Source organism: Pygocentrus nattereri, chromosome 20, assembly GCF_015220715.1.
Source record: "Pygocentrus nattereri isolate fPygNat1 chromosome 20, fPygNat1.pri, whole genome shotgun sequence".
Classification (NCBI taxonomy): domain Eukaryota; kingdom Metazoa; phylum Chordata; class Actinopteri; order Characiformes; family Serrasalmidae; genus Pygocentrus; species Pygocentrus nattereri.
This window is the reverse complement of record NC_051230.1, coordinates 21,163,701-21,178,993: the sequence shown is the minus strand read 5'-3', so window position 1 is coordinate 21,178,993 and position 15,293 is coordinate 21,163,701. Positions and strand designations below refer to the sequence as shown.

Genomic DNA, 15,293 nt, shown 5'->3' with positions numbered 1-15,293 from the left:
TTCATAATAAAACTTCAAATGACTGAAACGTACAGCTTTATTGATGGTCTGTCAAAAGAGTGATCTGATACAGTTTCCATTCGCATTGAGAAAGTGCATTTATATTGATAACGCAATGTCAATGCTTTGTTTATTAAGGCTCCAACCCAATCTCAGTTAAGGCTTTCCTTGCCCCTTAAAAAAGGCAAGATATGCAACATACAGAAAATAAATAAATGCATTTTAAAGGTCATTTCCATATACAAATATAATTTTTATGAAGCTTATTATACAAGCACAACCTTTAGCCTAACTTTTCATTTACACAATAGGTTACACAGTGTGATAAAGAGAAAGTCCTTCTGTAAAAAATATATTATACAAATATTGAAGGAATGCTCTAATTATGCCTTTTTGAGCTTTATGTGTTATATATTATAGTTCACTTTAATGTATATTTTTCGCTAATCTGCATATGTTGCATGTGTATAAAACGTTCACCTAGAAAACTCACATTTTTTAACATGCATTAGAAATTGCTAAAGCTTCAGTTTTATGTAAATACGAGAAGTAACAGGAACCAAGGACAGAACCATTGTACACATTGTGGAAAAAATATCACATTTATAACCAAATATCAAATTAGTAAAATTATTGGAAAAATAAGTCTTTTGGATAAAAAGTAAAATATCCATATCACACCCAAAGCAATGCAAAATTTCCTGAAATGTAAATACAATACTTATGTCTGAACACTCATTTGCACTGGTAGCTTTTTCCTTTTTTACTTTCTAAGGCACTTTGGAAAGCTGTTTGCAGACAATAACAAATCACAATATACAATATATACAAACATATAAGCCTATATATTTTTATCATACGTATTGTACTTCATGGGTTATTTGGTATATTCACGTTTGTGAGTTTATTTTTGGAAGTTTCACTAGAAAAAACTTTTGTTGCTTCAGGGTTATTAAGACCCTCCAAAGTCCTTCAAGTTTTGGCTTCAACTTCATTGACAATAAGAGATAGCGGTTGGCCTGCGGGTGTTTTTCTGACCTTATTGAACATCTTAATAAACACATAATTGCTTGTATTGTATGCTAATCAGATAGTGGTCTCCTTGTATTTGCAGTTGCAGTCTCTATTAATCAGGGAAGCGTCAGGTGAGCCATTAAAATTGCTCTGAATACAGTCTGCTAACAATGACTGTATACACAGAGTTACACAGAGTTACAAAGCCTGACAAGCACATGCTCTGTAATGCTTAAAAAAGCCAACTATAAGCATCTCTCATCTCTGATTTATGGTGGAAGGTACATATGGCCTTGACTGTGCTCATACACATAATTCTGTTTTCAAATAAATATAACTTCATCTATTTATTTTCCTTTGGAGAGTTCAAGCGAAGACGTTTAGAAATGAGCTTTGCCAAATGTACAGGATGCTACATTTATATGGAATATTCCTAAGCAAACTGTTAATATGAATAGCTTACTGAGTCCTTAATGCACAATTAAGAGTTAGTTGCTGATGACTGCATCAAAATACAGAAAATCTTATCAACCACATTTTAGCACTGGAATAAAATATACCTCTTTTTGTATAGCAGCAATAGATAAGATTATTAAAAGTAAATTGCTAATATGTATGGTAAACATGACATAATAGTAACAGCATTATTGTGAGCGCAAAGAAAAACTGTACAAATTCATACTGGTTGACAGTAAAAGTTTGTCCCTAGATCCGTCACACAACAACGACAACAAAAAGCTATTCATCCAAGTGGAGCTCAGAAAAGAGGTCTCTTAGAACGTATATAAACGCCATCTCAATAAAGAACAGCTCTGTGTTCAGTGGGTTGCATAATTCTTGATAATGAAGAACCTTGAGCTGTTTCCTTCAGAGAGCTCTTCAGACCTCCAGCTTTCAAAAACAGACAGACATCCTCAAAGTTTGTTCATGGAATAAATCATCTTCAGGTAGCTACAGGGGTGTAGTCTCTCGTCCAGTGCAAAATGGGGATCAGATGGGGGGGGGGGGGGGGGGGGGGGGGGGGGCGGGGGGCCAGAAAGCATAAGGCATTATCGGCAAGCGCAGGAATCCACTGTCATGTTTGGATAGACTTTGAGGACCACGTTCTTGTCCTCATCGAAGAAGAGGATGCTGAGGGAGGACATCTTCTCAGGAACACAGCACGGCTCTGGAATGCCAGGAACCACTCCTACTGCCCGGACAATGCTCTGGATGGTGGCGTGGTTCGAAGGTTTCAGAGACTGTGGAGAACAAAAATGTCACAGCAGTTAGACAAGATCACAAAGCACTTCAGGAGCTTGAGGAACATCCCTGCCCTCACCTGAACTGAACTAAGACTTTCTGCTTAGTAACTACTGTAAATCATTCAGTATCTACTATGGAACGACTACAGAATTTCTGTAGTTATAAGGGTGAGGAACGCAAGTGTAGGCCCACATGTGAATTAAGGGTTTTGCTTCACCAAAAAAATACAAACACAGGTAGTGGAGAGAAGCTTACATGTTTACTTTGCATAATGTTACTTCACTGAAAACCTAGAACTGACACAAGTAACAAAGTTATGAAGATGATAGGATGTACCACCTTCACACATTTAAGCTAACCAACGTCTTAAATATTTGAAGGGTAAAAGTACCAGCCATTGAGGTGAATACTGATCCAAATAGGCTTAGAGATGGATGATTAGAGACAGACAGCCCATCAACAAAAAGCATTACTGTAGGATCAGAAATCTCATTCTAATTATCCTTACTGATCTAATGTGGTGGCACTAAAGCAGAAAGTGCTTCTTAAGCAAAATCACACTCTGATGTTCTTTCTGAGATATAAAAGAAAAAAACAGAATCACTCCCTTTAAGAAAAAAGCGGTGAAAGAGGAGTGTAGATGACCAAGTCAAGCTTTAGAAAAACTGAAACATAATCCATAATCAAAATTACAACAAGGGAGCTAAACAAACTTGTTTTTGATGTGTGGTTTGTGGTTTACCTTACTTTCCTGTAAAAGATACCACCACCCAAGCCACAGGACATATTCATTAAAATGCACTAATCTATTTGCGCATAAGGGTATGTAATTGCAGTACACATAAATTTTGGTGATACTGAACATTGATACTACATGGTGGCTTTCAAACTGATGCTTGTATAAAAGCTAATTGACTTTTTCCTCATGTAACTGTAAATGACAGCATCCCACCACTGGGTGGAGCCGACTATCCATTTTAATATATGTATGGTTCTTATCTCATTCCCTGGTTGGGTCTAAATGAGTCTTACAGAGCAGATTCAACTCTTAGTACATTATGACCAATGGCAAAATTATAACAAATAAATTTGCAGTTTTAGAGGACCATTGGAACATTTGCTTCCAAAGGCTGTCCACAACAAACATGAGAACTATGTTTTCCCAAAACACATGAGGAACATAAAGAGAGCATCCAAAGACCCTTCCATCAGTGTCCTACCTTAGGCATTGGAAACTGACAGGATCCTGAGCAGTAATAGGCATCAAACGACTTGGGGGAGATAATCCATTCACTCCATCCAATGTCAGCAAAGTCCACCTTCAGATACCTGCGGGCGCAGTTCCTTGGCTCGTTCCACTGTTTCTTCCTTGCTTTCTTTATGGTCTGCTCGTCAAACTGCAGCAGTGGGTTTTTGTGGCCCTGTTTCTTGCGAGGTTTCTTGCGGGGCCGCTTGGCTGGCTTGCTCTCGATGGGGTCATATGGACTGGTCTCTTCCCAGGTGTGGATCTCATAGGGATACTCAGGACCTGGCAGCTCGTTGTTCTGCAGTGGCAGAAGAATGTTGGCCGAGCGCTTCGTCCTGTGCAGCGAAGAGCTATTGCGGTTGCGTAGTCCGAGTTTGTGAAGACCAGGCACTAAGCTCCCTTTGTGTCTCTGAAGTGTGGTCACCACACTCTCAGGCTCAGAGATGGCTGAATCATTGGCGTAAACCAAGATATATGGTTTACGGTCCAACAGGAACTTCTTCTGAGGTTGCCGTCCTTGGGAATCGATTGCGATGCCGATCAGAAGCTCATGGTGATGTTTGGCTTGGTTGACCACGCGGGTGATGTCCTTCCACTGCCAGGATATAAAGTCCCGGTATGTAGACGATATATTAATAAGGAAGTGGCCAAGAGTCCTGGTCCTGTTATCCATGGATGCAAAACTCCAGATGCTGAAGTGAATGTGACTTTGCCGTCGGAGGCCATGGTGGCAGCTCTTAGGCCTCGAGCAGCTGCGGCTGCTGTTCTGCAGGTCACCGATGTAGTAGTGCAGAGTTGCTGACAGAACATCTTCTGACTTGGCCAGGGACGTTAGGTTGAAGATCTGAAGATGTTTCTTGTTGATGGTGCCTGGATGAAGATCAGGTTACAGGTTACACCTAAGGCTGAGCTCTTATCCAAGTATTTTAAAATGCACATCAGATATTTGTAAAGCCATCTTACGTCAGTTTACTCACATTTGAAATACACTCAGTGGTATAACTACTGGGGGTAGGGTTATGAGTGGCAATGGCATTGGGACTAAAGGTACTGAAGAAATACCTTTGAGACTACCACCTCAGTGTTTCTACACTAAAAAGTCACTATTTAGTATCTTTTTTTCTCAGAGTGCATGGCAACCGGATCCTTGGGTTTGTTTACAACCTGCAGCATGATACACTCACTGAGCACATTATTAGGTATACCTACCTTGTTTCTACACTCACTGTCCATTTGGGATTGGCCATAGAAGCATGGGGTTAAAGGGGGTAAACAAAATCTGCACAGCAACAGATGGGCTACAGTCTGTAATGCAGAACTACAGAGTGCATCTGTATAGTAAGTGGAGCTGAGTGTGAAAACTAGGCTGTTGTAACTAATAAATGTTCAGTGAGTGTATATTCATTATTTTGAAATCTGAAATAGGTGGTCTATTGTAAACAAAAAGTTAATAGATGCCGGAATGGACTTGCGTCATCGACTTGTTTTAAACATGACAATAGTGAGCGAACAAGCAAATTACATCGTCATTTTTTATTCATTCCTTGCACTGAGGGCTTATCATTGTTTCTGCACTGGGCCTCGCATTGACCATTGACTGACCATTCCAGCATGTGGGGTCATGTCAGATAGGCTAATCGTTGGAGTGATGCAGTACCAGAAGTGAACAGTAGAGGGCAGCGTATGAGTGGGCACAGTGGCGAGGGTTGAAAGTCAGAAATGACCTGAAACAGTGAAGCTCTGAAAACACCCCAGCACAGAAGCGGCTCTCTGAGAGTTTAAGGCTTTAGGCACCTTTTCGTTGCAAAAACACATGGCATACTTTGCGCTTTGTCCTGAAAAATGCGACATCTGACGTCAGATGAAGGGAAAACTAAGTAAAGAAGCGCATGAGTCTGCTGTAGCCTAGTTAAAACGGCTAAACGTGTCGAATGTACTTTATTCACTCGCTCAGCGCTCATTGGCTTTCTAGCTCAGTGGAATGAGGCAGTGTGAAGTGTATGAGGAGAAACAGGTGGATTTCCGGCTCACTCACACAGCACTAAACTTCATTCATTCATATAATACAGATTTCACATCACCGCTGCCGCCGCGTAAAGGAGAACTCCACCCATTTTCAAAAGTTTCCAAATAATTCAGCCTTTCAGGCGTAAACCAAGTCGTGCAGATTGGCTTGATGTGAAACGCACTTTTCTAGAGAAACTTACAGAGTCTGAACTGTCCACAGTGATTATGATAGGAACCAGACGTCCACCTTTAAAAGCTCCCTCACAGCACGTTTCCTACATGAAAGTGGTGCTGGATGCGCTGCCTGGTGCCTGAGACATGATTTTATGGTAGTTGATACTAAAGTTTTGGTTTAAAGGGTTTTTATTTTAATCCTTTTAATGCGTTGAGGTAAAATAGTCCCTAAAGAAAACTTTTTTTTCAGACTATTTTACTCAGCATTACATCAGTGAGTGAATTATGTAGAATTTTCGAAAAATCGGTGAAGTTCTCCCTTTAAATCAGCTTAGACACTCTATCGATCCCGTCGTCGTGGTATGTTCACAGGTTAAAGGGCAGCCTGCGTACAACGTTTTCTTATGACAGCAGCGCAATGCATATAGAAAGCAAATGAACAGGCTGATTCCAGCGCAAGTGCGCTGTTCGCTACGTACCCGGCTGGGCTTTAAAGCTGCGGACTGTATTCCCGTCTTTGAGCGGAAAGCCTGCGCTGTTGTATTTGGCGTAGAGCATCTGCATGTGCTCGGACACCGTGTCCTGCGCCGTTTTCTTCGAGTAGCCCAAATCCGCGTCCAGGGCCAGTCCGGCGATGTGATCTTTCAGCATGGCACACAATCCACAGCTCAGGCAGCTCCAGCCCAAGAGGAGGAGGACGAGCAGGCGCTGACACGGATCCATGCTTCGCTCCCTTCAGCCGCTCGCAGGGTCTGATCTAGGTTCTAGACTGAGGCTCCAAAGTGCGTCTCTCTCTCCGCTGAGCGCATCACATGAGCGCGAGTTGCAAAAGCGCAGCTGCGTCTCGGAGCGGACGAATCACTGATGCTGGTCAGAAGATAAGCAGCCGGGCTCCTGCTGGATGAGACTGGAGTGGATCTGCTCGTGTGAGCTGAGCAGTGCTGCTGGAAGTCGTGCTGGGGGGGAGGGAGGGGGTGGGATGGGTGTGGGGGGAGACAGCGCGCTGTTGGTTTTGTAGCTCCACGCCGGGGCTGAATGGACAGCCAATCGCAGCCCTGCGTGCGCACTCACTGAGGGGAAAAGCACGCGCTGGTGGGAATATATAGGGGCGCTGCGGGAGCTGTTTGGGTAAAACTCTCAGATTCAACAACACAGGAGATAGCAGGGGGATGAAATGAGAGACAGGGTGAAGGGGACTGGAGGCACAGAGAGAGATAGAGACAGACAGGGCGAGAAAGAGGGTGAGAGACATAAACACAGTAAGAGACAGAAGGAGTGAGAGAGTATAGAGCCCTGCTGGTGACACCCCTTATAAATGAAAATAATGCGTGGCCACACCTTATTAACACGTGGGAACGAGATCCTAACTTAGTAAGGTGTGGGGATGAAATAATTCTGTAGTGGCCAGGACTTAGTAAGGTGCGGGGAAAAAGATCATGCCTTACTTACCAAGTCGTGGCCACAAATTCTTTTTTTTTATACAGGAAGTCACCAGTGGGGCTCCATAAGAGAGGGATAAACTCAGAACAAGTAAAAGAATGCAGAGGGAGCCAGGGAGAAGGACAGGGAAGCAGAGTAAGCAAAACAAGGGAGGGAGAAAGAAAGAGAGAGAGAGAATGAGAGAGAGAATAAGAGACAGAGGACAGAGAATGAAATAGAGTGAGATAGAGATATAAACTGAGAGACAGAAGGAGAGAGAGGGATAAAATGAGAAAGAGTACAAAAATATGGAGGGAGACAGTGAGGAGAAGAGAGAAACAGAATGAAGCTGCCAGAGAAAAACAGGAGTGAGAGAGACAGAGTAATGAATAGAGGAGAATGAGAAAATGAATGAGACAGAAAGAAGAGAGAGAAAAAGAGAGAAAAGGGAGAGAGAGAGAGAATGAGAGAAAGATGAAGGCAGAGTGAGAGATTAAACAAGAGACAAGGAGAGAGAGATGAAGAGTGAGAGCGATATAAAATGAGAGACAGAAGGAGAGTGATGAAGGAGAAAGAGATTGATAGAGTAAAGGCAAAAGACATAGAGATATAGTGAGGGGAAAAAGAAACAAAAGAATGAGAGCCAAGACTTGAGAGAGAGAGAGAGAGAGAGAGAGAGGAGAGAGGGGGGAGGGAGAGGGGGGAGAGAGAGATAGAGATAAAAGTATAAGTGTGAGTGTGATAAGTGTGAGAGAGAAAGAGGGATACATAAAGGTAAGAGTGAGAGAGAGAGAGAACTGAAATAAGAGAGATAAAGTAAGAGAATGAGACAAAAAAGAAGGATGGAGAGAAGTAGTGAGAGGAAAGAGAAACAGAGTGACAGACAGAATGTGAATGAGAGAGACAGAGACAGTATGAGTAAGAAAGCGAGGTACAAAATGAGAAAGAGAGGAAAGCAAGAAATGAAGTGGAAAAAAGACAGATAATATGTGAAAGACAAAATGAGAGAGAGGAGAGAGTGAGAAACACAGCAAGACAGCAAAGAAAGAGTGAGAAAAAGAATGAGAGACAGACTGAGTATGAGGGAGGAAAGGGCGAGAGACAAAGTAGAAATTAAAGTAAGATGGAGGATGAGTGAGAGAGAGAGACAGAGAGAGTGAGAACTGTCTGGCAAAACAACCAACTGGTCAGTGCCGCCCTCAGACTACACATTCAAGCAGGTCAAGACAGATTAAATGCATTTAGTGTATTCTAGGGTGTCCATACATCCTATATAATACAGACCTTAAAAGTGCGTCCGGCTGGGCGTTCTAAACTGCCTAAAAAGTTGGCATTTGTTTTCTACAGTCTGCCCCGTGCCACCCTCCTGCCCTCAGTGTCCTCTTTTCTGAAAACCAAAATATGGTCACCTTAATGTCTTCACCTATCACCTTTAACCAGCCAACTGGGCTTCTGCGAGCGGGGGGCATGGCTAGCTTAGACTGTTTTTAAGATCCGTGAAATGTCTCTCAGCAAAGCTGTGTGTCTGGGATGACGGGCTGAATGAAGGGGCTTTTGTGGGCATTAAGGGCTCTCTGCCCCGTTTTGTCGCATTCAATGGGGTTGAGCAGACACATCCTGTACAGCAGAGGCTGATCCGGATGGCCCTCCACACCAACAGGCTCGCGGACGGGTCTGAATAACTCCTGTCACTGTCTTTCTTTCAGGCCCAGTGGGGCAGGAAGTGATCGACCCAACAAGATATCTGATGCCAATGGAGTTATGTTCAAGATATGATTTGGGCAGAGCTATGGAGAGAAACCTAAACAGAAAAATTCCATCATGGATACATACTGTATAAACAGAAGAGTGAGAGCAACATATATGTTGGGACAGGTTTGAATATACACTGGCTGAGGCATCTGTGCTGTGCCAAATGCCTAAGGGTCTCAAATACTTGAATTCGTACCTATGACTGATTCTGGTCTTGATTGAAGGAGGGGCTGATTACTGCACGCTTGTTTTCACACAGGAAAATGTTTTCCAAACTAAAGATCGATTGCAACATTTCATATGTCACCACAGTTCAGCCCTGTGCTGTATTTGACCATAAAGGGATGATAACAGACAGTACCTACCCTTGGTGGTCTACCAACACTTAAACAATGATAAACACAGGCCTGGTGTCAGGGGTACATTTAGTGTCCCACTAGCCAATCACCATACCCCACTAAACCCACTACTTTTCATATATGCATCTCCCTCTATTCTGGCTGCATTGTACAAATGAGCTGTATGTTATCAGAAGATGGCAGATTTCATAAAAGAGTAGAGCTTTGGTAATTTGCTGTTAAAATGTCTCTCGTGAATCATATGCTCCTCTCATGATTTAATTGTGGGCCCAGGCGTGGATGAAGAGTGGTTACTGGATGTGTGGCATGTCTTGAGCTGGACGATGGCTGCTTTCCAGCTGTGGGATGTGCCCCTCTTGATGTGCTTGTAAAGGCGAATGCTATGAACCATCTCTTGCCCACGCTGCACTCAACCTCACCATCAGTCCTTCCCGTGCTGGCTTTGGCTTCCAGTCATGCAGCATCGATCTCACCATCAAGCCTCCTTGCACCTACCTTGGTCTCCAGACTCACCACACTGGCCTCATTGTCAAGTCTTGCCAGACCATCTTCCTCTCGGAGCCTCTCAGCATTGGTCCCCATCGTCATGGTTTTCTGTCAGGCTCTGCCTCTCTCGCCGGTCAATGAGAAAGTTCTTAAAGCACCGTTTATCCCAAGACTGTTTTGGGGGGATAGAGGGCAGTGTCCCACTTCTGACACAAATGCGACATCAGCAGAAAATAAGACACAAGGGAGGTTATGCTACTACTGCAAAAAGTGCTCTTTATTATGCACATTAGCAGAAAGGCACAAAAGGTCACCTTTAGCCACACACTTCTCCCTGACAGTGACCCCACCCTACACAAATACACCCTACACCCACATAATAATCCCACTTTCTGATGCAGAATGATGCATTAACACATACCCATAACTAAAACCGGGCACAAATCATAAGCTCACAAATCATGGCTGCATAGCCTCACCTCTAGAGTCTTCTGGAGCCAGCACAGCCAGTAATGGGTCACTACAATACAACTCCTGATATTTTAGTTGGTTCAGCAAATGTCAGTTTCCTCTACTGTTATTTTAAAATAGAAAATTAATTCCTATTAGTACCTGTAAATAAACAATTGTATTAATAAAACAACTGAACTCTGCTCTACTCTAAAACACTACGTTGCTCTAAAAACTATGTTACTCTAAAACACTCAGTTGTTCATTCTGAATTTAGAACCTAAGTATATTGCTAAATCATTCTTTGGCTATTTAGATCACAAACAAGTAGTCTATAAAAGCAGTTTCCATTATATCTGCAGGAAATTATAATTGCAGAAATGTCAGCTGTATAGAAAATGTGTGTACAAATGAATTAACTGTGTTAACGGGGGAAAATGTATACCAGCCTTGATACATATTAAATGGCCAAAAAAGCTAAATTGTATTTCATACAGGCAACTAGGTTGACTCCTATGTACCAGAGGCCCTGAACAGGCCTCTGATGAAATAAATCACACTATTCAGCAACACACATCACCGTCTTATGAGTTACATCAGGAAGGAACTGAAGAAAAACAAAGGTGAGTAAACTAAGAACTGGTTAGTGTCTTTTTTAGTGCTCAGAAATCTTTTTCCTGAAGCTACTGGCTAAAAGGTAGCCTGTGTAAGTTAGCTATCATGGCAACTCTGAAATGCTAGCTAGCACTGACTTATTGATCAGTTTGACTTTTTGTATGTCATTTTACTGATTGCCTGTGCTTATATTTGGCGCATGTGCTCTCTGTTAAATAAAGAGAGTGTACTCCACAAGTTTATAGCTTTCAGCTCATTTGTAGGAAGAAAATGGAGGTAGAAAATGAAGAAATTTTAGATGTGTCCAGGATGATGAACAGAGCTGTGAATGATTTCAGTGATAGAGAAAGCTGTATAATATTGAGAATGAAGCTTTGATACACATTTTAAAAAGTTGGTTCTTCAAGGGATCTTTAGTAAAGGCAGTGGTTCTATTTAGAGCCATGTGTTCTGTATAGAAATATTTCATGCGTAAATGGTACTTTGCATGGTGAAGTGGTTCTTCAGATTGATGGAAAATGTGTTGTTTATTGGAAAAATTATTTTTTAAATGGTCCTACATAGCACCAAAGAGGGTTCTTCTGTATTTACAAGCTTGACTTTGCAACAATAGAAAAACCCTTTTTGGTGCCATTTTCAAAAAGGTTCTGTACAGAATCTTATTCAACACATTCTCCATCAATCCAAAGAATCATTTAAGTATGAAATGGTTCTAAATAGAACATCTAATCAACTTGGCAAAAATTGCAGAAATGTTAAACTTCTGCAAAGTCATAAAATGAATGAGAACAATTCACCCTTGTTATTATATATGCCACATCACATTAAAAGCAGCCCTCTTTGGAACTGCACACTTGCAAACCCACAATAGTTCACCGTAAAGGTATACACTTGTCAGCCTCTCCCCCCCTTTTGTTGTTTCGCCTCATAGGTGTTTGAATGATGCCACTTTTGAAGGAGTGGGCAGTGTCAACACTGTAAACCACGCACTGCATTCATGTGGCTGAATGGCAGAATTGAAACGCTTTAATTGTGGGTGCTTTGCCACCCAGCATTGAAAGTCTTCCTTGTCATTAACTGGAATTGGTATGTGATCCTAATTACAGCTGTGATAATGACCGATTGAGTGCAAAGTTACGATGTGTGTAAAGAAAGGGAGTGAGCTTGACCCAGAAGTAAACCGAACTGTTCAGGCTGTAAACACAGTACAGTTTACGTCATTCAGCTCAGTGCTGCTCTTCATTACTTGCTTCATTATCCCTGTACTTGATGGTGGTCCTCAATCAATGTTGCTTTACTTTAACAACCTGTTTGACGAATGTATTTTGCAAGTGTCAGCACCATTACCTGCAGTCAATCAGATCATTACAACTGCAATTTCCATCACACTGCAGTGGATTTCTGCTACAGATTTCTTTTAAAATGACAATGTCTCCTAGCTACAAATATAGATTTCAAATATAGATTATAGAGTAACTGCTAGCTCTTGAAGCATTTTTTGCAGGCCTCACTGAGTACGGCAATAGAAGACATCATGAATTTATCACGAAAAAGGTTTAATTCAAGTTCAATTTAAAATAAAAAGATTAGAAGGCAACAAAAGCATGCTTTGCTTTGCATACAAATAGCAATACCACCTTTCTTTTCAAGTACTGATATTGAAAAGTGTCTTACTTAAATCTATGCAGCTATAAAATGAAGTAAAGCACTTCACTAAAGATGAGCTTCTAAACATAGATGATCATGCTCAAACTACTCAATCAATCAACTACTTCACAGGAAGAAATGCATACAGTTGGGTCTGAAAGTCACCACACTGAAAATCTGCTTATATATTGATATATACAGTATATACTGTGCGCAAGTCTTAGGCACCCAAGACACATTTTCAAAATCTATTTATTTGTGTAGTATGTGTTTATTTGCTGAGAAAAGTGTTAATATTTGAATAAATAAAATTTATAGAAAATTAATAATGACATATAAATATATAAAATATAATAAATAGTGATTTTATGGATTGGTTTGTTTAACCATTTTCAAATCTCTCCTCGAGGAAGCCCAGTATTATATGTAGTTAAAAAGCAACTCCTGGTTTGACCAATCAGTGCTTCATTACATTGTGCTCATGATGTAACTGATGATATTGATCTCTGTGGTGGCCGTGAAGGTGTCAAGGAAAAATATGGACCCAAAAAATTCTTGTTACTTTTTATCGTTTTTATATTTATTTGAATTATGAATATGACTTTATTCTAATGTATACTGTGATAAACTCACTGCTGAGGTAAATTGTTTAAAAATTTGCATGGGCATGGGCATGGAAATGAGCATAAAGTTTTGAAAGAATTTTGAAAAAATGAAGAAAAAAACAATTAAACAAAGAAATGGTTTGACAAGAAAAATCTTCAGTATTCTGCAGTATTTCTATGCCACTATTTAAATAGTTCACCATGTTAAAACAACTTTGTTAAGGTTGAGAGAAAGTGCAGTGTGCGCCGCAGGCAATGACTCAGACCCAGTTCTTCCTGGTGATGTGGTCATAGATGACAACATGATGGTAGAGGTCAGATTGGATAGAAGTTCTGGAGGAGTTTGCACCAGGTGATGATGCCTGTAGGAATAAGGCAGAGTAGTGCTTATGATAAAATAAAAGTATGTATTTTCAAATAAGACTTTCATTTTCCACAGCAAATTAAGTCATTTTTAGCTTAAAGAAGTGTGTAGTAAATCTATATCTGTGGTTGGGATAGTGTAGTGGTTAACACCTCTGCCTTCTACACTGTAGACTGGGGTTCAATCCCCCACCAAGGCAAGCACCCTACACTATACCAATAAGAGTCCTTGGGCAAGACTCCTAACACTGCCTTGGCCTACCTATGTAAAATGACCAAATTGCAAGTTGCTCTGGATAAGAGCGTCAGCCAAATGCCATGAATGTAAATCTTTGGACACACTGGTGAGTTTTGGCCATTTAATTATTTAAGTATAATTAAGTATTTTATCAGTTTTGTTTTCATTATGAAGTATCTACTCTTTGCTTTTATTACAGCTTTCTTTTTTTTTTAACTTGCAGTTTTTTCTAAAGAAATCTGCATGGATGTTTTTTCTACAATTTGAAGGTTCATTCTTGGTTCCTTTTTGTGGGGTGGTTGGTCCATTGTTCTGAGAACAAATGTTCACAAATTGTCTTATTTTTTGTCCCTGTCCTTTTCTCAGTAAGGGCTTCTTGAGAGTTACACATATTTTCAGACCCACAGTGTTGAGTTGTCTTCTCACAGTGGAAGGATAGACAGAAACAACTCTGGATTTTTTCAAATCTGAAGCAAGAGTGGAGCTTGATGTTCTCCTCTCTTTCAAGGATGAAAGCTTTAACTACTGGTTATCTGATGGTGAGAGTTCTGATGGAATACCAGGTTTTACACAGTTGTTATAGCAGTCTAATTTTCTCTTTATCTTTTAATCAGTTTCTAGTTCAATTAATCAGTTCAAGTTCTAGAAACTCTAAAATGTTTTTTTTTACTTATTTTGCTGTGCCTTTACCCTTCTTTACCCTACCCTTATTAAATCTAATCTCCTCAAAAAGATCTCCTGAAACTGAAGCTGTTTTGAGTGGAAATTAAATTAAATGGTCTCTGGCTTTGCAGTAATGTACTGATTGTATTGATATGAGTATTGAATGATTTTCTTGTTCAGTTGATATAGTAAAATTTTGGAATCCACAGAATCCATTAAAATATTGGCTTTTTTATGTGAAGATACAAATTATACAGCTTTAATTAAAGTCTCTCACCAAGGCTTCTTCTGATTTAGGGAAGTTTAAATGATTTCAGGGTTAAAACTTGAGTCTGGTGTGACTCATAGATCCCCTCCACCAAAAAAACACCTGCAGCCAGCTGTATCTTCTCATTAAAAGCAAAGCGTGTCAAAAGATTTCAGGTTGATAGAACTCATCCACCCTTAAAGTTCAAGCTGGACTTTTACACCACACTTCTACACTAGTGACTTTTTAATATTGTCTTTTTTTTTTTTGCTGAGTTCAACAAGGACATGAATAGGCTGATTGCGACCTACCACTGATAAACAGAAAACAAACAAATAAGCCATCAAGCAAACTGACTGCTGATTTATGATTTTGAGTTCAACCTCCAGTCACTAGACTTGAGGATGAATGCATACTTCACTCAGAAAACTTGGCTTTAGATTCTGAGATATTTCCAACACGCTGGCAGTCTTCAGTGAACAAACCCCAAAAAAGTAAAGGCACACAATATATTGGTGGCTGGTATATTATATGCCGATAAATGATAGGAATTATATCAGATAATTACAATCTATAATTTAGCTTATTTGTAGTTTGTGCATGCAGGTATTCATGCAAATGTATTCAGTGAACTCACTGAATGCTGTGGCTATATCAATAAATCCTTGGATAGACTATACAGTCCTAACAGATTGTAAATAAACTTGGTATTTCATGATTTCTTTTTTTTTTTTTTGGGTGACAAATCACGCATTATACACCT

The 15,293-nt window shown here is 40.4% G+C and overlaps 2 protein-coding genes across 2 annotated transcripts in view; both read right to left on the bottom strand.

The window, feature by feature from the left end:
- Positions 1-2,040: 2,040 nt before the first annotated feature.
- bmp3 (bone morphogenetic protein 3) lies at positions 2,041-6,624 on the bottom strand. The gene is made up of 3 exons (XM_017705130.2): positions 6,166-6,624; positions 3,480-4,375; positions 2,041-2,255 (listed from the first exon to the last, which is right to left on the bottom strand). The coding sequence occupies exons 1-3, from the start codon at positions 6,407-6,409 to the stop codon at positions 2,064-2,066; spliced, it is 1,332 nt and encodes a 443-aa protein (XP_017560619.1). The 5' UTR covers positions 6,410-6,624; the 3' UTR covers positions 2,041-2,063.
- A 6,483-nt stretch (positions 6,625-13,107) lies between these two features.
- The window catches only part of cfap299 (cilia and flagella associated protein 299), a 154,579-nt gene continuing 152,393 nt past the window's right edge, over positions 13,108-15,293 (bottom strand). The window contains exon 7 of the mRNA XM_037531483.1: positions 13,108-13,381. Within this exon, the coding sequence (XP_037387380.1) occupies positions 13,280-13,381 (102 nt within the window). The 3' untranslated portion in view covers positions 13,108-13,279. The remainder of the gene's footprint in view (positions 13,382-15,293) is intronic.

Bases quoted from the DNA above. Each gene is read 5' to 3' on its own strand.
- bmp3 (XM_017705130.2), bottom strand. From the start codon at position 6,409: ATGGATCCGTGTCAGCGCCTGCTCGTCCTCCTCCTCTTGGGCTGGAGC. The intron at 4,376-6,165 runs GTACGTAGCGAA...ATCTTCATCCAG, and splicing joins CAGCTTTAAAGCCCAGCCGG to GCACCATCAACAAGAAACAT. The intron at 2,256-3,479 runs GTAGGACACTGA...TGTTCTCCACAG, and splicing joins GTCAGTTTCCAATGCCTAAG to TCTCTGAAACCTTCGAACCA.